Source organism: Chenopodium album, chromosome 12 (assembly GCF_948465745.1).
Source record: "Chenopodium album chromosome 12, dcCheAlbu1.1, whole genome shotgun sequence".
NCBI lineage: Eukaryota > Viridiplantae > Streptophyta > Magnoliopsida > Caryophyllales > Amaranthaceae > Chenopodium > Chenopodium album.
In genome coordinates, this window is record NC_137845.1 from 1,538,315 (window position 1) to 1,562,367 (window position 24,053).

Below are 24,053 nucleotides of genomic sequence, written 5' to 3' on the forward strand. Positions count from 1 at the left end.
TGCAGGAATGTTTCACTGACACTTATGTTCTCCTAGTGTATTTATCGACTATGATGTAGGAAACAGGGTGAATAATAGTGCATAAGAGATAATGAATAGTTCTAGAGCTTCTAGTATGTGCATTCTGGTGGAAGTACCATGCAGGCATGCACCCTCCGATAAAAGAGGTGCACACACTAGTCACGCATCAGCATGGTGCATAGCCTGAGGGTTCAAGAATCACCTTCATACTTTAGAATGTACTCCTAGATGCATGGCATATCCATCTCTCTTATCTGTCATCATAATAACAAAATTGGACTATATTACTGTAAATGTTAAATAATGGAAATACATACAGTATGCAGGACTCAGTAAAATCTGATGAGACTTGTAATAGTTTATTTTTCAGATCTCTTGACATAGAGATATGAAAAATAAACTATTACAAGTCTAAAGAGTAATGGGGAATAATGAAATTTGACTTACACCCATATCTCTTTCTTTAGAAATAGGAATAACCTTTCACTTTTTGACAGTAAACGCAGCAATGGTTAAAAATAATAAAGAAAAGAAAAAACATACCATGCATCCAGCATCCTCATGGAGAAATAACGTTGTAACAGCATGCCATTCATCTTCAAATTACTAAAAGTAGAACTAAAATAAGTGGAAGCTGATGAAATGTAATGGTCCACTATCTTCTTCGCAAGAATCGTAATTATTTTCAACAAGAGAACAGTAACATGCCATTTTCAAAATTTTATATACCAAATAAGAGCATACCTCCTCTTTCCTAATTGAGACCCTCTTTCACGAAAGCTAATATCTTAGTTAAGTCTTAAAATAACACTATTTCACAGTAGTGCAATTGTTGAGATAGTGAGATGTTATTCTCGGAAAATCTATTTCCAAAACTGAATGCACTATCTCATAGCAAAGAACAGCCTGTACCTTCTAATAAACACTGGGAATGTTGCACACTTATACATATCACCGATATTGGCTTCAAGGAGTAATGGAGAACTCTTATGCTACTGTTCTGTATAAGATAGAATAAATTATATACACAGCTAATGATGAAACAGAGAGCAGAGCATAGAGACAGATCAGGCAGCAGAATTACTCGATGAAGCTGTATGCTTACAATACATACAGCTTATGCTACTGTTCTGCATAAGATAGAATAAAAAATACACAGCAGGTATCTGATGAAGCAGAGAACATAGCGTAGAGACAGATTCGGCATCAGAATTATTTGATGAAGCTATATGGCCAAAATAGTCATATATTTATTCCTTATGAGTTGAACTCTCAAACGTTAAGGCCCAATACAAGTTCTAGTTCAATCTAGGGTTGCTAGAACACCTAGTACAAAATCATATTACAGTATACAAACACTCAGCTGTAAACTGCATGGCTTATTAAGACATAGCTTTTGATCTTAGGGCTAATAAGGAAAGACTCTAAAAAGCATGTTCACGATAAATATCCTTTGCTCTTTAAGCTCTCAACAGACTCCTTGATTATTTGCTCCATTGGTATGAATTGAAGACCTAAATCAATCAATTTCTTTGATGCATCTTTGGCCCTCAACAGCCCCGGCTGTGTATCTCTTGGCAACCTGTACAGATGGAAGAGGGATTGAGGCCTAAATTTTAAATCTCATGATAAAGAAAAGGCCAAAAGGGGCCATGATGTTAAGCAACTGCTAGGTACTAATAGGTAAAGCGGCTCTAGATAGTTGTAATATTACAAACTTGCGATGCAAAGATTACAAACTCAGGTTGCAATCCCAGATCGTCAAGACCTACATTATTATCACAAATTTAGTACAATAATGCTTGCCTGACAGTTGAAAAGATACAGTAAACAAGTTACTTTAATGATAGTATAGCAAATTACCTTGGCACATTATATTCCGGTAATAGCTCTGCCACTTTGGCAGCAAAGTCACCATAGTGTGATATAGCTTCCACGCACAAGTGTCTTCCAGTAGCAGACTTGTTTTCATATACTAAAAGGTGTGCCAGGGTCACATCCTTAACATGAACAGATCCCATAAAGAAATTTTCGTATGTTTCAGTGCAGCCTGCAATTTGGAAACACTAAAAATAAGTATCTTGACTGTAAATGGAGTATGTATGAACTGAAATGCAAGCAGATTTGAATCATTTTCCCTCATTACTTTTGCAGAGTTTATTTTAAAAAGACAAGTTAGGTGGACCAAAATTTTAGATTAGTTTCAATTTGTACTCCATAGATCATAACAAAACAAATTATACTTGGAAAATTGTGAGAAGACTGATGCGGAAGAATCTCTCCCAAGTCAATATTGTAAAACTAAAAGACAATGTATATACCAGGGCACCTTAAGCTTTTAACTACAAAGCAGTTGTTTCAATCACCTTTACAGTTGTATGGAGTACTACTCTGTATTGAACATCAATAGTAAAAAAAAAAATGCGATTTAGAGAGATGCTGTATTTGATCCATCATTTTCAAGGGATGTAAAAATTACTGAAAGATGACTGTCAAATAATCAAATATGAAGAAAAAGCTGGAAGACAACATAGGCCTAAACTATATGTAAGATTTTGAAAATATCTAGCAATTATTACCCTGAATATAGAGAAGACGCACTACACTGTTTGTATTTCACATTTTCACATGGGTGAGATCAGAGAACAGGCCCCATAACAGTGCCAAGGTTAACCACGACCACGTTCAAACCATTCTCTTCAGCAAACTCTTAAGTTCCTTTTTACAGCCAATGACTCAGAAGTGGATGCAATAACTAGAACAAAGAGTTCTATTCTTAATAATAATTATTATAAAATGTATATATTTTTAAAAAATAATAATAAAAAACACTTTATAATTGACCTTCTCTTTTCCTAAACATAGGGGTCCTTAATCTGTGTGAAGGATACTTGAAACACAAGCAGATTTAGATGCTTTCTATCTAATTATTGTCCTTATTGCTGACTTACAAGCAAACCTACGTTTGAAATTCTAATGGTTTTCAAATCCAAAACAACCTCACGGAACATCCCAGCAGTGCAGGGTCTAGCAAGGTGTATACAACATTAATTCTTCAAGAAACAGAAATCGTGTCGCTACACGATTTACAACCTCGCATTCACACTTAATATAACAATTGAACCTTAATCATGCCAGAGGCATGATTTGTGAAGGTCACTACTCAAGATAAACATTACTCAATAGAGATTGTCGAGTTGGTCAAATATGAAGGGAAAATTAGAAGATATAAAGCTGGTGAGTTACATGTAAAATCTGGTCAGATAGATATCATTACCCTGAAGAAGGCGTAGTATCATTAGCATACTTGCATTTAACGTGGGTGGGAGAATTGGCCCCATCACAGTGCCAGGATTTACCACCACCATGTCCAAGCCATTCTCCTTAGCAAACTCCCAAGCTGCTTTTTCAGCCAATGTCTTGGAAAGTGGATACCACAACTAGAACAAGAAATCAATTTTTGTTAGCACAAGTGCACAACACCGCCAAGAACCAATAAAGACATGTTCTGTTGCAGTCGAAAGTAACATATATCCGGAACTAAGAGATGTTATAACAAAATAGAATAACCAGTAGACTTGACTCTTGAGTAGAAGAATCACCTTAACAGCCTAGATACTCAAATCTTAAAACCAGACCCGCAATTTTCATTTAAGCATTGCACAATGTTTTTTACAACATTATTAAAATCTAAAACTCCAACAGATCCATTTTATCAATAGCCACTTTTACACATACCAAAATTTCAATTACATTGGATCAATTTTGTATAGATTTTAACTTCACAAACAATATTGCATTAACACAACAAAATGACCTAAAGTCTAACAATAATTTGATCAAATGAAATTAGATAAGGCCACAAGGGAGTATACTTTATACCATGTAAACGCATATAGGTCCTGTTTGGCAAAAGTAGCGGTAGCGGGTAGCTTTTAGCGGTCGATTAGCGGGTAGCTGTTAAAGTAGCGAGTAGCGGTCAATTAGTAGTGGGTAGAGGTTAGCTGTCAAAGTAAGAGTTGATAGTATGAGTGTTTGACAAAAGTAGCGGTTGCAATATTAAAATATATCAAAATTCATATAAACATTGTTTAAAAAGTAATAAAAATTTGTCAAACGCTACCCGCTACTTCCAAACGCTACTATTCTTAACGTTTGAAAAAAACTACCTAAACGCTACCTTTATCGCTAACCGTTACTAGAACCGCTACCCAAAAAAGCGCGCCTAAGGCGCTGAGGCGCAAGGCGTTAGAGGTCATGCGCTTTTTATGGTCTAGGCGAGGCGACTTCAATGAGGCCCAGCTAAGGCGCGCACAGAGGCGCGCCTAGGCGCACCAATGCGGAGCTTGCACCAATGCGCAGCTTGAGGCGCTCCAAGGCGCAGCCTGAGTCGCACAAAGAGCTTTTTCAGAATTTTTTTTATTTCTTATTATATGCACCTCACTTCAATGAGGCGCGCCTTGGGCGCAAGGTACTCCAAAACGCCTTGGTGCGCCTTGAGCCTTTATATACATTGCCGCTACCTTGCCAAACACTCTCAATTTTTTTCTAATAGTGTTTTGATGGGTCAAAACACTAATCGCTATCTCAAATGCTAACAATAAACAGGGCCATAGTTTGCATAATCAAACTGAAATAACATCATTGTAAACCCTTGAACTATCCTAACAACTCTGACCATAAATTTTAAAGCAACCATTGAGCTTACATGGCCGGAAACACGGTCATCATAAAGTCCAAATCCGCAATTATAATATAATTGAACAACTAACTTAAGTAGCATTAACACACCACAAAAGCAACAAGTCATTTAAATTAACAACTATTATTAAAATTAAGTAAATTACCCCATTCTGCTTACAAAACTCAATATCAGTCCAACAATCTTCTCCCTTAACAACATCAGCAGGCCAATTCGGACTCGGCGTAATTGCAGAAATAGAAGAAGTCAAAACCACACGCTTTACACCTGCCGCTTTCGCAGCTTTCAGTACATTATTCGTCCCTTTAATTGCTGGATTAAGCAATTGCGTCTGTTTATCACTCAAAATTTTCCAATTTTATAAGTAGTTAATCAAATATCAATAAAATGAAACAAAAAAAAAAGGAAAATCAAAATCAAAACCTCAGGATCATGAACTTGATCGACAATACAAGGGGAAGCAAGGTGAAAAACGCCGGAGACACCAGAGACGGCGGCGACAATGGAATCGTAATCGAGAAGATCGATTTGGAACAATCGGAGACGAGATTCAGCGCCTTCTAGAGCTTCTAGATGCTTCGTTTCCTTCTCATCATCTGAAAATCAAACAAAAATCTAGTGTTAATTGACGAAATTCAAGAGTTGATGAAATTGAGTGATGAAGAAGAGGAGAGAGAAAACGGAACTGAGGTCTTTGACAGTGGCGTGAACGGTGTAGTTGCGAGAGAGGAGGAGAGAGACTAGCTGTGACCCAATGTAGCCACTACCGCCGGTGACGCATACCAATTTATCGTCGGACATTATCGCTGGAATGAGTATTAGGAGTGTGGTTGTTTCGAACCTTGTTAGATCACTTAGAAGGTGTCTCTTTCGAGAGATATTAATTCTGTTCACTTTATTTTCACTTATTTCAGGGTTAATAAATTCATATAAAGGTTAATAAGTTTAGATAAGATAAGTTCAAGAAAAATAAGTTCAAATAAGTTGTAATAAGGGCTAATAAGTTCGGATAAATTAAGATAAGTAAAAATCAGGTGAATAGAACGCATCCTAAATAGAAAGATACCAGATTAGGATAAGAGGAAGGGATTTAAATATTCTTTTGTTTGTTTAGGGGATAAGGATAATTTAATATTCTTTTGTTTGTTTAGGGGATAAAGATAACTTAGGAGGTGACGATAGGGATAGAAATGCAAGTTATCCCTCCAAAATAATAACTAGGGGAGGTGGTATAAGGGATGAGGATAAAATTAATGAGACAAAATACATTTTTATCCTTAATGAAGAAAAGAAGGAAGGAAGAGGAGAAATATGAGTAAGGGTAGTTAAGTAAATTTCTTATTTATCCCTATATAATTCCCAATTCGTACCGAATAAAAAACAACATCATTTTTATCCTTATCCCACCTACTAATCCCCCTACTCCCAAGCCTTTTATAGTTGGTGGGGCTCGAACTCGTAACCTCAAAGTCACAAGGTGAGTTCCCCACCAACTCTGGTGGTAATCGTTACAATGAGGTAGAAGTATACAACACGGGTATAAAGAATTAGAATAATGATGAATAATTGGAGTACTGAGTACATAGATCACTTGTGCTTTTACCAAATGCAAATCATCAATCAATCAATTACATTATACTAAAGACGAAACTTAGAGAACACTTGGCAAAACATTATAAAAAGTTTTCCCTCCAAAATCACTTACTAAAAAAACTTATTGTAATTAAATTATGACTTTTAGTTTATATAAAATCTAAAATAAATGTCCTTAAATATCAAATTGCCCATTATAACTATTATATGTTTAATAAATTTCTTTCACAATATTTCATACTTTTTATTACTAAGTCTATTTATAATATTTATATCCATTCTTTTTGGTAAAATTTATTGTCATTAGAATTATTTAACAACCGTGCATTGTACGGGGTTTAATCTAGTATTTTACCAACTGCAAATATTTGTCATCACTTGTGCTTTTACCAAATGCAAATAGATCACGGTAACTCCCATGATTCTTCAAGGCAATTGTTACATTTCTATTACCCAAACTTGCACCAACATCAATATCCTTTTTTGCTTGATTCGTTTTGTGCTTCAATTTGCAATGTCTGTAAGTTACCGCATTTGCATGCTTGAAGAATATGATTTGATATGGTGAGCATTCAACAAAATTTTATTTCAGTTGTACTAATACAATGTCACAAGCAAATACTTAGGGCAATACCTTCTTCCAGAAAATAAAATTGGTATGCCACTAATTTAATTTAGTGTAACATTAAAAATATGCTGACAAATTATAGGAATTATGGAGTAATATATGTTAATGATCCCAAGAGAACATTCAGGCTAAGATGTATAGCAAACTATAGAAATTAGCAACTACCTAAACGGGCATTAGCCCTCTAGTACAGAGCAATCAGCAACATGCTGTTTAATCATTCATATCTCTCCATCACCTTCTCTATGGCAACTGAAAATGCAGCAAAGCCAGCACAACCAATGCAAGCAGCTTGAGGACCACCTAAAATATACATGGCAAGGGTAAGTTACAAAACAAAAATTAAAATCATACCAAGACACGAGAGATTGTTATATACACCCGGGTGTACGGTACACCAAGTATATTTGGATACTTATTTGTTCATTTGATGATAAAATGAGTAATAATCGTCGAAATAAACAAATAATACCCTTGGTTGCACCTTACACCCGGGTGCATATAACAATTTCTACCAAGACACAACTACAGCATCTGGTATTCGATAGATTGAGCGTCCTCTAGTGAAAATAAAAAAAATTCTTAGAACGGTAATAGTTACAACAGAAGACATCATTAGTATGTGAACTGAGAAAATTACAAGTACAATCATAAATTGCATAACCTCTTTGCTGGATCATTTCTTTCCTCCTACAATCAACTCTTCATTGGTGTCTTCCCCTCCCCCCCCCCCCCCCCCCCCCCCCCTTCTTATATAAATCCCAGCCACACAAGGATTCCTTATAGCAAGTCTGGGAAATCAAGTGTATACCATATTACCTAATATTCAAGAGAATCAAGTCTAATGAGGGGGCTTGTTACAAGTCCAGGATTATACATAAAACTATAAAAGTAGTGAGTATAAGATGGAGGTGGAATGATTACTATAATAGAAAATATGGAAAGTATCACCTATCTTAGAAAAACTAAGAACACACTGAACCCAACAAACATACAACTAAACTCAGTGAAATCAAAGAAAAAATTATAAACCCAACACGAAGACATGCTGGCATCTACATTAGGGACTGGGGGGGGGGGGGGGGGGGGGGGGGGCTGAGAAGAAAGGGACTCATTTAAATGCCACTTGAGCACTGAAACCATGTCTCTTAACGGCAGCATCCAGCATCAGGTTCCCGCCACAGGTGGGGTTAAAAAGTTGAACCCTGCATATACTAGGGTGGGGACTCTCCATAGCATCAGGTAAAAATACTTATCAATTTTATGTTATGGGTAATCAAGCATCCAAGAAATCATCTAGAACCTTCCAACAAGTTTTTGTAGTGTTTTTTCATGGCATGATGCATGAGCCTAAGAGGGGAACTTGTTTGATATTTCTATGAAGTATGTACTCCTTCCAAATCATGAAACAATGAAATACACATTATAAAATACTTCTTCCGTTTTTTTTATAGATGTAACACTTCCCTAAAATGGTAATGTCACAATAGTTGCAACATGTTGGGTATGACCCAAATTATATAGGCGCATTATTTTGGTGGAGTATTGTGTATATTCTAGAAGGTTCTGAAATGATCAAGCAAGATCATTATTTGCTCATGATTTCTCTAGAATAATAACCTACTTGAACGTTCAAGAGCAATATTGACATTGGAAGCAAATAGAATATAATACATGGTTCGTGAATTTTCTACAACATCAAGAATAATGAAAGAATTTCTAGAATTTTCCGGCCATTTCTTCTAATTTCCATTTACAACTATGAATATGAGTCATGGGCATTCAAGACCTACACATAAGAACATATACCATATACACTAACCTTCCTACATACTACACCTCCTTGTACCATACACCTCTCAGCAAATCCACTATTCCTATCTTTGCACTACTCCTTTATGAGTTCTTATAGTGAGAGTTCTCTTATACTACTCACTCTTTCAAGGGTTCTTGTACTCTTCTATTTTTATATAGTGGATTATTTTGGGTGCTCGTCATCGTGGATTTTTTTTGCCTCTATTGAGCATTTTTCCCATGTTTATCTTGCTTTTATCTTTCTCCTAATTATTTTATCAATCTCTACATCTACTTCCGCTATGTGCACTCACAAACCCTAACATGTACACTATAAAAGGAAGATTTTAATAGTGAAATTATACTATTACCTTTATTTAAAGTCCATGGCCCACCTGATTATACTCCTAACAACGTCTTAACCCCATTTTAAGTGTATTATATCATGTGAGTTCCACTTTTCTTAAATACCGTAAATACCGTGATAAAATGTGTGTTGCAACTATAAAGAAATGGAGGAAGTATGAACGTTTACAAAAGGCCTATACTATTAGTGGACCAAGTCCAAACACTTGGCTTTTTGGTAAAAAAAAAGGATGCTACAAGTAACAAAGAACTCCTTGTGCCGCAAGGAGCCCTACATCAGAACCTAAGCTCAGATAAATCTAATAATAAATTTGATCAAACATGTCACTACACGAATCAAACCATCATGCATACACATAATAAACATTCAAAGACAACTCTATCACTGAAATATATAACTCTATCAATAAGATTCAGCAACAAATATTAAACATGTGAGTGTAAGGGAGATAAATGCTGATATCAAACCTCTTGCCGAAATTGCACCTCCGGTCACACATCCAGCGACCACTGTATTTGTGGTGTCATGTTTCGCTCGATACTTCAATCAAAACAATAATTAGTCTCTAATACATTTGCATGTAAAAGTCACTCATGAAACATTCTCGGATAAGAAAGTACCTTTTCAACAACACATTCCGCAGCTGAGAAAACACAGCCCATCAATGCAAATGTCTTGCAATTACCCCAACTCCTCTGACCCATCTGTTTTGCTGTATAAGCAATTTGCTGCCTAGTTGTCATTGTATCTTGCATGATGGGATTTTCCAATGCCGCAAAAAATATCCCCATCATCACCCCAAGCCCACCTCCTACAAAATTTCCAAAAGGAGCAACAACACCATAAGATTCAAGAGAGCTTAAGTCTGAAGTGGCTACAAAACTATTGACGAAATACATAAACTAAAAGGAAAGCCGAATGTTGTTCACTATCATTCTTCCCATACATTACATTTCAAATAACCACTTAAATACCATTGCCATCATTTTGGATTGAGACATTGAGATGATATACTTATATCAGATGGAAATGATGACAAAATCAGTGTTCATTCACAAACTAATGTCCTACCGCTTCTAAGCATATCCTAAGTAACACATTGTCATTAAAAACTACTACCTCTCTTCAAATTTAGTCATCACATTATGCATTCAAATTACACTAGCATAATCCCAACTATTTTTATATGTAGGAAGTACGCATTTGTTTCCACTCATCTACCACATTATTCCATGGTAACAAAATCACGTCCATTGAATCATTTTCACTATATCACATACTCTGTAACTCATATCATTATAATCTCAATACAAAATTAGCCATTTGAACAAACATAGTGTCAAAAATGAAACATGAGATTGACAAATTTGGTTCAGGAATTTCATCATACACCTGGTGTGCACTACCATTAAAAACCCAAAGAACTAAACTTCCCAAAAAATAACTGATCAAATACTAAAAGCAAAAAACAAAACAATCCCAAAATGCCATAAAATCCAAATACTATGAACAAAAATGAAAGATAAGAAATTTAAGAATTATACCCATTACACCACTGACGACACTGCGAACAGCGCAGTTATTCCAGATGTCTTGGCCATGAACTTCTTCAGCGGTAGGAAGGTGAATGCTTTCTATTTGGGGTTTTTGTATTGGTGGTGCTCCACTGGGAGCATTTGTAGATTCAACTTCCGAGTTGCTACTCATTGATGCTTCGATTTCACTCAACTCAGTACCGAGTCAACTCAAGAATCATGGAATTCCAGAAGAAGAGGGCTAATGTAATTACCTTCTTTTAATCTCTCTGTTCTTGAATTGTTACTCGGTAATGAAAGAATGATGAAGATGGTGCTGCCTGCGCTGAGAACGAGCGTAATTCAGCAAAATGTATTTCTTGCGAAAAAAGAGAGAAAGAGAGCGCGAGATTAGCCGACTACCTTTCAGGTTTCAGACGGGCTTGGGTAGTTGGATATTCGGACTGACCCGACACGAATTACCCAATAGGAAATTATTTTTACTGAATTTGCACTAAATTTTTGTTGAACATAAATTAATTTAGCCTGAAGTGAAATTATTTTTACTCAACATTATAGTATTTTTATTTTTCAAGATTAAGGGCTTATTTACTTCAGCTTAATTTCAGTTCAGTTCAGCTCCAATCAGTTTAATTCAGTTTAGTTCAACTCCTAATTTCTTTCTCTTATAAAATATTTATTTCACCTCTATTCAGTTCAGTTCAATTCATTTCATCTCAGCTCAGTAAATGTAAACAGACTCTAAATGAATGTGCTTATATGGCTATATTGGAATAAAAGTATGTCTAGAGTAATATGATTTTTATGTTTGACCAGATGATAGCTTTATCGTAGCAGTGGTGGATTTAAAAATTTAGATATGGGAGTATGGAACCAAGCTTACTAAAAAAACAAAATAATATGTGGAGTATTCTATTTTTTGCAAACTAAAATCTGAGTTATTAATTCAATTTATTATGGTACTAGTCTTTGAATGTATGATACACCCATCTTTTGACGATGTTTATTATTACGGAGTATTATTATTATTAAACCGGTCTAGTCCACTGAAGGCACTGATTCAAATGGAATCATCCTGTGTGATATTTTGACCATGTAGGACAAATATTCATATTAACTTCTAGTATAGAATATAAGAATAGAGATGATTTCCTACCTAATTAAATCTCAATTAGATTACGCTAGAATGAAATGATCTAAATTCCATATACACCCTTCCATCCCAAGTAGCCAACCAACATTCTTACTTTCTCCGGCCATCGGCGCCACCCTACTTTCATTACTAATGGAGGAAACAGTAGAAAACAAACGGTGTCACGTGGTGGCGGTGCCATACCCTGTGAGAGGGCACATAAACCCCATGTTAAACCTCTTCAAACTCATCAAAATCCAATGACATCTTCATCACTTTTGTAGTCACTAAAGAGTGGCTTGGCTTCCTCAACTCCGAGTTCCAGCAGCAGCAACTTACTAACTTCCGATTTGCTGCACTTCCACAGGTAATCCCCTCAGAAGCTGGCCGAGGTGCTGATGTATTGGGGTTCATAGAAGCTGTACTCAGCAAGCTTCAGGACCCCTTCGAGCAGCTACTTGATCGGCTTGAGCTGACTCCAACTGCCATAATCTACGACGTGATCATGAGTTGGGTCATCAAAGTTGGGAACCAAAGGAATGTACCAGTAGCGTCATTAGTTACTGTATCAGCTTCATTTTTTACTGTTCTCTCTCATTTGGACTTGTTGGTCCAACATGGTCATATCCCTGATGCTAATATCTCAGGTATAATACTCTATTTCGAAAGCTTAGGCTATGTTTAAATCGCCGGCCTTGATAAAATTATCTTATCTTATCTAATTTAGTCTGATTTAATTTCCAGATTTGAGTTAACTTTAATACATTAATCCTCAAGACAAACATTTATCAAATGAAATGTCATTAGATTCGTACTAATTTGACATGATCAGATTTAATTTGGTCTAATCTTATAATTTCATTTTTGAAATAAACAAATATTGGTTAAAGAATTTGAGCTAAACTAAGCCTTAATAATACCAATATTATTCAATGAACACTAACATTACTTCAAACAAATGTACACAAAAGATTTTGTTGAATTAGAGGTCTAACAAGTCAATTTGTATGCTAGAGAGAGGAAATGAGGTAGTGGGTTATATTCCGGGACTTCCCTCAAGTAACTCTTCGGACTTACCAGCATCCTTTCAAGGAGGTGCTGGAAGGAGGGTGATACAACAAATGTTGGAAAAAAGATTATCTGATAAACAATGCTCAATACCTTTTGTCTACATCTATCTATGAGTTTGAAGAACACGCCATAAATAGCCTGAAAGTAAGATATCCATCAATATCACTCTACCAAATTGGTCCAATGACACCGTACTCGAGCCTGGGTAATAAAACAGATGAAACCAGTTCTTATGAAGATGAAAGGCTTGACTACTTCCGGTGGCTGGATTCTCAACCAAGAGGCTCAGTATTGTAGGAAAGTTTTCTATCGATTTCAAGTGGTCAAAGCCAAGAGATAATTGCTGGGATTAAAGAAAGTGGTGTTTGATTCCTGTGGGTAATACGAGATGATAATAATACCTCAAGCTGGAAAGATGACATTAGTGATCAAATGAGATTCTTCGTACCATGGTGTGATCAGTTAAGGGTGTTGTGTCATCCATCTATTGGTGGATTTTGGACGCATTGTGGGTGGAACTCTACTTCGGAAGGAATCTATGCTGGTGTTCCGATGCTTACTTGTCCTATAGCTTGGGATCAGCTCCTTAATAGCAAGATGATAGTAAATGATATGGAGATTGGATGGAAGGTGATAAAGAATGATCATCTTCAGAAGGGAGGGTTAGTCACTCGACATGAAATAGCCAAACTTGTAAGAGAATTTATGGACCCAGAAAATGACAAGCGAAAAGAGATGGTTAACAGAGCAAAAGAGCTACAAAATACCTTCAGAAATGCAATAGTAAATGGAGGTCCTGCTACATCTAAACTTGAGGCTTTCATCAATAGCCTCCCAAGTAAAAGTACAATGTTAAAAGCATTTTCCTAAGAATTTCAATAATGATTCAAATTTTCAATAAATTGAATTTTATAAGAAAAGCTTTGTACTTCTGAATACTCTGTAAGTCTGTATGGAAATAGCTAGCTGGTTAATAAGTCAACATGTTAAAAGAAAGCTGTTGATGTACACGGAGTATCATATTTTGAGAAATAAGGGTTGAGTACAAGGTTGCATATGTATGACTATGTTTTGAAAATTGATTGCAGTTCCTCAGATTTTTTTTAAGCTTAGTACGAAAGCATAGTCTCATCACGGAAAAAGGTCAATTGCACATACTTGAGCATCTAAGCTCCTCCAGATCCCATCCAAGCACAATAAATCAACTAGTTTAGCACAGAAATAGGTTGTAAGATGTGCATATGATATACTTTCCCATAGGTACAAAACTTTTCATGTGAACTTTGCATTAAACTTAAGAGTTGAGATGATCTTGAGACCTTTTACACATTTCCAGTTAGATTTGCGAGGTGGGCACTGACAAAGACATTCCAATATCCTAAGCATACAAACTTGCTACACATTTAAAATTTACCTGCAGATTAAGGAATCAGTCATCTGAGCTATAATCACTAGATTCTGCCAAGATGGGAAGAGCAGCACAGCAGAACGACTCCTTGTCTTTGAGAAGTAAATAACTTCCATCTGAATTCCACTTTAAATCAACTACGGTGAAATGTGGCAGAGGATTGCTTACACAATATGCACCAGAAGGGGTCCAGATGTACAGATGCGAACTTCCTGTACAAAATGCAAGGCGGCAAGATGTTGGGTTCCAAACTGCAGCCTTGATGGGCTCCTTTTGCAGCAATATGGCAGCCAGTTGAAGTTGTTGCATATCCCATATCCAGAGAGTAGTTGGAATGGTGTCATCACGTGTATAAATATATTGGCTATCACTGCTCCAAGCCATAAGGCCTGCGACAAGATTGATAATGAGAAATATTTACCACACTGAAATTCAGTCAATCATGGTCAAGATTATTTCCTTATTTGAAGCTTTGAGTGCTGAGAAAATTAATGGTCATTACTCATTATTCACATTACTATACTCCAATGAATTTCTTGGCACAATTTTTATGTGTAATCCTCAAACAACAAGGAATCTATTTCGGATCCCTGTAAATGTAAATCTATTTATGCCATGTACAAAAGACCAAAAAATGTTCACAAAACACAAACGATTGTTCAACTTTTTACATACAATGTATGAAATCGATATACAGTCAACAATTGGCAATGGTGAACAGTTGAACTTTATAGACCTAAAACAACAAGTACTCTGTAGGTATTAATGAAGTGGAAATAAAGACAAGCTAGGAAACAATAACTTTTTAGTGTTGCTGAGTATGCTGATTAATTGGATGATGGGTTAGTAGACTTAGAACTATTTTTAGTATACAGAATATTGTATGTACTTCAATATACTTGATCGGTATAGAATGGTGAACAAGTGAATAAGGTTAAACTATGAACCCAAATATGCCTCATAAAATCAAAATGTCTACATGAAGGAATGTCAGCCATCGGAAAACCCGAAGCATGCCTCATAAAATTCTTCCGTTACTTCTCTCGTATAAATTGCACATAAATTAAATATTCAGTTCGGTTATATAGAATAAAACAGAAAAAAATGATCTTACCAATGCCTTGTTTTGGGTTTGGTTTGTCCATGGCAGGCTTCTGAAATGGCAAAGTAATTGGTAGATCTGCTACTTCATACCTAACTCCTATTTGTCTTTCTGAAACATCTGCATCAAAATAAAAGGCTAGTCACTAGAAGAAATGACAAATCCATGCTAAAGCTAAAAACCAAATAAGCTCCAACCTAAACTTTTAAAATGCTTTTTCCAAGATAAGGAAGTTTTCATGGCATTGCATAGAAAATCTCAATATCATGATTAACAATTTGCAGGGTGGGTCACATCTCATATGCAAGCAGAGATCTACCAATAAAGTGCCTATCAGACGTAAACCCTACTACAAAAATAACTTAAAATAAAACCAAGGTAAAAGCTAACACTTAACATTCAACTTTAAGATTTAATTTGAACTCTGAAACCTCTCCAAGAACTAATGCGGGAGAATTAATTTCAAAAATAGCGTATTTCAGAAATACACTTCAGGGCCCGAAGAAGAAATGAGAAACATAGATTGGACTGAAAACTACAAACTTGCTCAAAAGATCTAAAGCCTAAAAAGACGAGAAAGACAAGCAAAAGGAAAGGAGTGTGGAAGAGAAGAAAGTGGGTAATCTGAGTATTGTATTCCTGGTGTTATCTGCTGACACTTTTAGATAGGAAAAATGGAAACGAAAAATCCAACCTTTGCACTTTTTCTTTCTAAAAATCCAACCTTCATTTTAATCCTCAAAAATCCAACCTTTATACCCCTCCTTCTCCAACAGATCCATTTAACCTTTAATCTGTTAAACAGGTTAAAAAGTGTCTTTTTTTTTTTTAAATATATATTCTCTCACTTTCCCTTCTCACTCCTCCTCTTTCTCTCTCCTCTCTCCTCAAATACGGAAACAACACAGCAGCTACGCCGGCGCCACCAATTCCACCACCACACAACAACCCACCTCGCAGCCCTGCTCGCCTCCCCACCTAGCCACCTCTGTTGTTCTTCCGGCGATAATCCACCAAAAAAAACCCACGATTTTCGCCCAGATTATTTAAAGACCACAAAAAATTTGAACCCATCTCTCTGTTTTTGAACCCACGATTTCCGGCGAGAACTAATTTGTGCTCAAATTGGTAGTGGGTTTTGTGGGTTTGTAGGTGGGTGGTTTTTGTGGGATTTCGTGGGTTTGTAGGTAGTGGGTTTTATGGTGTTGTGGTGCAGTGTGGTGGTTGTCGGAATTTGAATTTGGAAGAGGTGTGGTGGTGATGGTGGTTGTTTGGTGATTGTGGGTGGCGAAGTGGTGATTACGGGTGGCGAATGGGTGCTACTGACGGTTTAGGTTGGTGGTGATGGTGGCTATTTGGTGTTGTGGCTGCGTGCGGGTGTTGTGGGTGGGTTGTGATTGTGGGTGGCGAGGGGAATGGGGTTGCTAGGTTTTGGTGGCTGGTGGGCGGTGGAGTATGGGGTTGCTAGGTTTTCCGGTGGACGGTGGGGTATGGGGTTGCTGGGTTCTAGTGGCCGGTGGGGATAGGGTGGTCAGGGAAGGAGGGTGAGAGTGGGGGCTGGGTTTTTCTGAATTTTTTTGTTTTTTTTTTTTAATTATTTTTGTTTTTTAATAATTAAAAAACTAATTGACCAATTAATGGCCGACACATGGCATATAACTTACAAAAATCGGTCATCAACAGGTAATGGATCTGTTGGAGAATAAGGGGTATAAAGGTTGGATTTTTGAGGAATAAAATGAAGGTTGGATTTTTCGAAGGAAAAAATGCAAAGGTTGGATTTTTCTTTTCCATTTTTCCTTTTAGATATTGAGTGTCGCATATTCGAAATCATTTTGGGACAATAGGCTACTACACCACAACAGGCAGTTAAAAAGTAATCCATCGTTTATAGGCTATATCACGTTGACACGTCTTGTATACTTACTCAACAGGCTCTTCTGAAGTCCTTTTGAATGTTCTCTAAGCAGAAATGTAAGATGTCTTAAGAACATAGCTCGAAATGAGAAAGCAAACTTACCAAAATTGCTGTCATAAGGATCACTACTCAAACACAACCCAGCAATATCAAGCTGAGGCTGCTCATCTTCCTCCTGAAAATGACATTTACAGGGACACAGATAAAAACAGTATCCAATGGCATAATCATCCAAACACCTAGAGTTAGGAAATAGGAATTGAAAAGAGAAGGTGATAAAAGTAACCTTAAAGACGACTGCACAAGAGGAACCACGAACATTAGGCAAATGCATAAATTCAGCAAAAGTTTTCCATGTAAGACGATTGACAACACGCAGCATCTGATCATAGCTTCCAATAGCGAGAAATTGACCACAAGGAGACCATGAAACACTCTTGACACCCAAACCACTTTCATATGCCTGGTACTTCAATAAACATCGTCCATCAGGTGTGTATATCAGGACCTGTACAAAGTGATTTCCATTAGAATGAACTCGATACAAAAAAAAAAAGTAAGTAATTTGACATGGCTTACAATCATCAGTAATGGAATAACTGTATCCACGTACCTTGTATTCAAGAAGTGAATCCCAGACAACGATAGAACTATCATCAGGTGACCACTCAACATCAGCCAAATCCAATGTGTCAACAGCAAAAACACCCATTATCTCCCATGAATCACAAGACAACAGATTAACGTAATCCTTGCAATCACGTCTTGTGCATACTGCAGCAAACTTGCCATCTCGGGTAAATGAAACCCCCTTGACAGGATGCTTTGGCCATCTTACATGTACACAAGCAGTGTTCAACAGTGACCAAACTGTCAACCTCAATTGGAAGTCTGAAGTAGTGAGTATGTGACGACTGTCAGGACTCCACCTAGCATAGGCAATACCAGCTAAACCTTCATCTATTTTACATGTCCATTCAGGTTGAGTTATTGACCATACTTGTATTGTTGGTCTCTTATAGAGACCACATAATATGTATTCAGAATCAAGAGCCCACTGAATGTAGCTTATCTTATCTAAGCATGAAAACAATTGCACCACCTGTACAGAAAGAGTGATACACATTCCATATTTAGTAGAGAGCAAAAATATGAGTAACAAATTAGAAAACTAGCATAAACCTCAACTTAGGATTTACACCTACCTACAATAGTAGATAACCAAATTTTACACAGAAAGTGATCTTATAATAAAGAATTGTAAAGGGTCTAACTGCTATTAATGATTGAAAAAATACTCCCTCCCTTTCATGATATAAGGTACACATACTTCTCAAAGTTGAACTTGGACGATATATTTCTCTATAAAATTAATAATAAATGTCTATGTGTGTTTATACAGTTTTACTACTATTAAAATATTTAACAGAAAGTAGAGGCCTAGGTTTGACTTCAACGAATATGGGACTTTGGGTGCCTTGTTTTATGAATTGGAGAGAAGGAATATCCCCAGAAAGAAGTTAGAAATCTATAGAGTGATGGCAATATAATGAAGTGTGCTTTCAGGAAAAATGTTGAAGGTCAAACTGAAAATGCATAGCTTAGATTCTACAGGTCATTCGCCATGACATATAATTTGGTAACATCTAGGTTCTTTTCAAACAAGATTAGATAACTTTAGGATGTTACTTATATTAAACCTTTCCAGAAAACCATTGCTTACAGTCTTATAGATATAAAGCTATCATGTGCAACATTTAGAAGCTGAGTAATATAGTTCTCACAATTTTGCAATAGTTTTACTCCATGGTACAGATCAATCCATCAAGGTGACACCTAATGATGCATTGTTCATACAGTGTTGAGCTTGAGGCCCATATGTGTGTTGTGCGCATGTAAGCAGTCTCAAAATGGAACTGGGATGGACTATATATCAACCTAAAGATAGCACATAGTATAAACTCTTTCCATGTTCTAAGTACCCTTCTAAGTTAGTAAATTTTGATGTGATAAAGTGCATTGTGATCAGAATTCAATATATGCACAAACAGTTTGAGGAGACGAGGAGCTAATATACATGAGTCTAAAAATTAGTATGTAGAATTGTAGAAAGGAAAGTCTAAAAATTAGTATGTAGAATTGTAGAAAGGAAAAAATAGCAATTTGACAGTAATAGCACCTTAAAAGACTGAGTGTCGCGGATCACCAGACGATAATCAACTGCAGCAGCAATGTAGCGAGCATTGGGAGAAAAACAGCACGGACCTGTCTGCTTATACGAATCAGTGAACTCCATTTTCCTGAAAATTCAATCACAATTACAATGTTCAAAGATCACTGTGTTCGAACCAGCAAAACTTCGAATACACATCGTGGTTGCAAGCTACACATTATAGTAAATTAACCACATTTTTACAGCAAGGTAAATTATAACCCAGATACTTATGAAATAACGATCTAACTATCTTAAAACAAACACAGAATTGCAGCAAAATTTACAAAAACAACTTTACATTTATACCTAAATCTCAATTCACGTTGACCTAAAATCTAACCCCCATTGTATAATACATTCTGCATTTTTACCTAAATTAGTGTTTACCACATTATGATTCTAAACAAGTCCTACTAATTTTTATCTTACATCATCAATATTCAATAATACATCATTCTACACAAATCCACATTCCAAATTTCAAATTCCCAATTCAAGCTAACTAGCAAAAACAAACTCAAAAAAAAAATGTGATATAAAATCAATTTCAATTTGCAGAAGTAATTTTGAGCTTAAAACTTGGATCCGGTGAATAACAACCAAATTGCGTCAAATATTAGTATGAAGACAAAACCCTAACCAGTGCAATGCCGAAAACAACACCAACACCAACACCAACAAAGGAGCGTGGAGGTGTTAGGAGGATTAGCCAGTTACCCGGTGCTTGTGACGGAATTTCGCCGGTGATGGATGTCTGAATTTTACAGAAATGATAGTGTGAAGATGGAGTGTGAAGAACTGAGCTTGGGCGGGTTGGGTTGGATTGGGGGAGTTTTGAACTTTAAAAAGTTAAAAACCGCTAATTACAGTGATAGAGTAGTTTACAACCAAAGTAGCTTTTTCCTTTACTTATCTCAGTTACTGTATAAACAAATTCAAGTACTAAAAAATAAAAAATTCATAGTCCCTCGGTCCGTAGACATTATGGTGAACACGTATTTTAAGAAAATTATTGTATAAAAGATTTTGTTTTGTATTTTAACTTTGTATATTGCAAGAAAGTAACAAGTGGGATGCGACTAAAGTAGGTGAGGAGAGAGAAAATATGAAAAAATATTTTTTATTAGTGGTCTCATTTTATATTTAGTACTCCTGACACGCATGTTAAATATTAAGGGTATGTTCTAATTTATTGAACTGAACTGATTAGAGCTAAATTGAATTGAAATGAATTGTTTATGTGAGAAGAAAATTATGAGCTGAATTGAACTGAAATGAATTGTTTATGAGAGAAGGAAATTAAGAACTGAAATGAACTGATTGGAGCTGAGCTGAACTGAACTGAACTGAATTAAGCTGAAGAGAACAGGCCCTAATTATATACTCATTGAGACGATTCTAACAAGTACTCATTTGTATAATTTACAAACATTGGTCAAGGCATGTTTAGTAAATTGTCCCAAAATCCCCAATGAGGCATTTAAAAAAAAAAGGAGGGAATAACGTGTCAAGTATACTGGGACGGACGAAAACAAAAAATTATGTCAAGTATTCTGGGACAAAGATAGTAGCATTTTCGTAAATAAATACTTTGTATTAACCAAAATTTCATTTGATAAGTAAATTGTAAAAGAAATTGTTATTTAATAAACAAAATTTGTTTACATAAAGGTTTGTGAAAGACCTTAGTAACACTCTTTGCTTGTACTACAAATCTACAATACTGTAGTGAATTAGAAGGGCAAGAAAATGACTTACCCCATCATATTATATTACAATTAGATAAGATAACTTTAATACTTCGTAATTTCATAAACTAGATTGTATCCGTGCTAACGCACGGTATATACATAACATGTGTATTTAGAGAGAAAAACAATAGGAGATGTGGAAGTTATTAGAAAAAATGGAGAAGTAGAAGTTATTATATTGGAGTTTATTGCCAAAAAAAAAAAAAAAAAAAAAAAAAAAAAAAAAAACCAATGAGATTTGAGAATTTGGCATTTGGAGAATTGTAGTTAACTGACTCTGTAATTACATAAAAGATTAATATGATATGCTTATAAAATATTCAAGATATTCTCATGTGGAATTTATTTTTTAAAAAAGATACTCCCTCCGTCCTTTATCTATATGCTACTTCCTATTTTTCACGGGAATTAATGAACTTAGAGAGTCCTAAAAACCCAATGATTGAGAAATATAAATATGTTTGTGAAGTAAGAGAGATAGAGAGAAATAAAAGGTAGCAGTTGGTAAGAGATGGAAAGAGAAAGTGTTGAAAAATAATGTCAAAACTCAAAAATACAAAAACAACAAAAGAAAAGTGATAACAACTTAACAAAAAGAGGAAATAGTGTCAAAAGGTAAATTATTTAAATAGAAATAGACATATAACTTTAAACCTCCCCAAAATGAAAGTAGACATGTAGGGATAAGGGAGGAAATAAGTACTAAAAAAGTAGTATCGTACTTTTTTTTTAGTGCAATGCTTCAATTTTTTTGCACTATATATATAATCTATATAGTGGCTTTGTCTTGAATATTCTTATTAACAAATAAAAACAATAGGGGGTATGTTTGGCGTTCGATTGACAACAGAGATGTATGTTTGGCGTTTGGTTTGAATTTGAAATTTAGACTAAATTCAATGCAATCCGAATTAAAAACCATTTTGAAAAGTTGAGTTTAATCCGAATTAGAATTCGTTTATTTAAATCCAATTCGATTAAGATTTCAGTAAATTATTAAAGGTAAAATTAGTTTAAGTTACACCAGCTATAATTTGGGTGCACCAAGAATACAACCTTAAGCGGGTGCAATAGGCTATGACCTTGGGTGTAGCACACAACCCAAATTATAGATTTGTTGTAATAAATTGCCGATGAAATGTATTTTTTTATACGAAGTATCACATATGATAATCTATGTCCTATTCATGAATTATATGGGCTTCGGTGTGAGAAATATATAGAGTAGAGCCTTAGAGGATATAGTCATGTATTGTTTTTCAACTCTAATGTCATTTATTTTTATTTCATGTACCTAAATTTATAGTAGTTCATAGTATGGATGACACCGCTTGCCCCTCGGCTTCACCAAAGGAAAAATAAAATAAAATTAAAGAGTATGGATGACACCCATACACCTAAGGATTTGTTCTCATTGACTGAACTGAACTGAACTTATTAGAGCTGAACTGAACTGAACTAAACTTATTAGAGTTGAACTGAACTGAACGTATTAGAATTGAACTGAAAATAATCTGATGAGAATAGGGCCTAAGGGCCTGTTCACTTTAGCTTAATTTCGGTTCAGTTCAGCTCCAATCAGTTCATTTCAGTTCCTAATTTCCCTCTCTCATAAAATATTCATTTCAACTGAGCTCAGTTTTAGTTCAGTTCAGTTCAGTTCAGCTTCAATCAATTCAATTTAGTTCAGCTCAGTAAATGTGAACAAACCCTAAGTCATAATTGATGTTGTTGAAACCACTTTTGCTAAACCGGCTATTGCTAAAATGCTTGAGCGCCTACCCGGGCAAAGTAAGACAAAGACCCCATTCTTTAGAGCTGCTATGCTCTGTTTCAACCTGCTTTGCTCTACTCTACTTAAAAATAATACTTAATATTGAATTATTATAATAATAATTAATATTTAATAATAATAATAATAAATAATTAATATTTATTAATAATAATAATTAATATTTAATAATAATAATAATTAATATTGAATTATTTTAATAATAATAATTAATATTTAATAATAATAATAATAAATTAATATTTAATAATAATAATAATATGAAAAATTAATATTTAATAATAACAATAATATATAATTAATATTTAATAATAATAATAATAAATAATTAATATTTAATAATTATAATATGAATAATAATTAATAGTTAATAATAATAATAATAATAATAGTAATAATAATAATAATAATGGTAATAATATTTTCTCAAAAAAATGATAATAATAATAATAATAATAATTGATTTTTTATAACAAAAATTAATATTTAAAGATAATAACTAATATTTAAATATAACACTAATTATTAATTTTTAATAATAATAATAAAAATAATAATTAAATAATATTTAATAATAAAAATAATTATTAAATAATATTTAATAATAATTATTATTATAATAATAATTAATATTTAATAATAATATTTAATGATTATAATAATAATGCGATAATATTAATAATAGTAATAATAATAGTAGTAGTAGTAATAATAACGATAATAATAATGATAATAATAATAATAATAATAATAATAAAAAAAATTGTTCTGCTCGGCTCGACTCTGCTTCAATATGTTTTGCTCTGCTCTGTTCAGAAGCTCAAAAGAATAGGGCCAAAGTGTAACAAAATTCAAAAACAATCGGACCAAAGTCACACGGTCACACCCACACGGCCACACCTTTATTAGCATTAAAAAAATCACACCACACACATAAAAAAAAAAAAAAAAAAAAAAAAGCTCACACCCCTTTTTTAATAAAAAAACACCTGCCAAAATTCCAAAAAAATGAATACATTAATGA

General features: G+C 34.7%; 3 protein-coding genes and 1 pseudogene across 5 annotated transcripts; 1 reads left to right on the forward strand and 3 right to left on the reverse strand.

Annotated features, from left to right (window-relative positions):
- Positions 1-1,209: 1,209 nt before the first annotated feature.
- Positions 1,210-5,562, reverse strand: LOC145571524 (cinnamoyl-CoA reductase 2-like). Its single transcript, XM_081630558.1, has 6 exons — positions 5,410-5,562; positions 5,147-5,319; positions 4,869-5,054; positions 3,299-3,461; positions 1,885-2,071; positions 1,210-1,603 (listed from the first exon to the last, which is right to left on the reverse strand). Exons 1-6 carry the CDS (start codon positions 5,522-5,524, stop codon positions 1,459-1,461), a joined length of 969 nt encoding a protein of 322 aa, XP_081486684.1. The 5' UTR covers positions 5,525-5,562; the 3' UTR covers positions 1,210-1,458.
- Positions 5,563-6,924: 1,362 nt separating this feature from the next.
- On the reverse strand, positions 6,925-10,983 carry LOC145571525 (mitochondrial import inner membrane translocase subunit TIM22-4-like). Its single transcript, XM_081630559.1, has 4 exons — positions 10,650-10,983; positions 9,726-9,916; positions 9,573-9,645; positions 6,925-7,247 (listed from the first exon to the last, which is right to left on the reverse strand). Exons 1-4 carry the CDS (start codon positions 10,810-10,812, stop codon positions 7,162-7,164), a joined length of 513 nt encoding a protein of 170 aa, XP_081486685.1. The 5' UTR covers positions 10,813-10,983; the 3' UTR covers positions 6,925-7,161.
- An 898-nt stretch (positions 10,984-11,881) lies between these two features.
- On the forward strand, positions 11,882-13,839 carry LOC145571526 (UDP-glycosyltransferase 87A1-like; annotated as a pseudogene).
- On the reverse strand, positions 12,180-20,298 carry LOC145571527 (uncharacterized). 3 transcript variants are annotated; one of them, XM_081630562.1, is made up of 8 exons: positions 20,127-20,298; positions 19,451-19,571; positions 17,885-18,373; positions 17,558-17,779; positions 17,374-17,446; positions 15,366-15,473; positions 14,258-14,640; positions 12,180-12,264 (listed from the first exon to the last, which is right to left on the reverse strand). In XM_081630562.1, exons 2-7 carry the CDS (start codon positions 19,565-19,567, stop codon positions 14,273-14,275), a joined length of 1,377 nt encoding a protein of 458 aa, XP_081486688.1. In that variant the 5' UTR covers positions 19,568-19,571; positions 20,127-20,298; the 3' UTR covers positions 12,180-12,264; positions 14,258-14,272. The 3 variants fall into 3 exon arrangements, with proteins under 3 accessions (XP_081486688.1, XP_081486686.1, XP_081486687.1); XM_081630560.1 differs by lacking the exon at positions 12,180-12,264 and having other exon boundaries at positions 14,084-14,640; XM_081630561.1 differs by lacking the exon at positions 12,180-12,264 and having other exon boundaries at positions 14,084-14,640; positions 20,204-20,295.
- Between the last annotated feature and the right edge of the window lie 3,755 nt (positions 20,299-24,053).

Bases quoted from the DNA above. Each gene is read 5' to 3' on its own strand.
- LOC145571524 (XM_081630558.1), bottom strand. From the start codon at position 5,524: ATGTCCGACGATAAATTGGTATGCGTCACCGGCGGTAGTGGCTACATT. The intron at 5,320-5,409 runs GTTCCGTTTTCT...TTTGATTTTCAG, and splicing joins CGCCACTGTCAAAGACCTCA to ATGATGAGAAGGAAACGAAG. The intron at 5,055-5,146 runs GTTTTGATTTTG...AGTGATAAACAG, and splicing joins ATCAAGTTCATGATCCTGAG to ACGCAATTGCTTAATCCAGC.
- LOC145571525 (XM_081630559.1), bottom strand. From the start codon at position 10,812: ATGAGTAGCAACTCGGAAGTTGAATCTACAAATGCTCCCAGTGGAGCA. The intron at 9,917-10,649 runs GTATAATTCTTA...GAAATTTTGTAG, and splicing joins TGTCGTCAGTGGTGTAATGG to GAGGTGGGCTTGGGGTGATG. The intron at 7,248-9,572 runs GTTTGATATCAG...TGTATATTTTAG, and splicing joins AGGTGCAATTTCGGCAAGAG to GTGGTCCTCAAGCTGCTTGC.
- LOC145571527 (XM_081630562.1), bottom strand. From the start codon at position 19,567: ATGGAGTTCACTGATTCGTATAAGCAGACAGGTCCGTGCTGTTTTTCT. The intron at 18,374-19,450 runs GTGCTATTACTG...CTTTCTGTACAG, and splicing joins GCGACACTCAGTCTTTTAAG to GTGGTGCAATTGTTTTCATG. The intron at 17,780-17,884 runs GTACGTGGATAC...CACTTTGTACAG, and splicing joins ATTCACTTCTTGAATACAAG to GTCCTGATATACACACCTGA.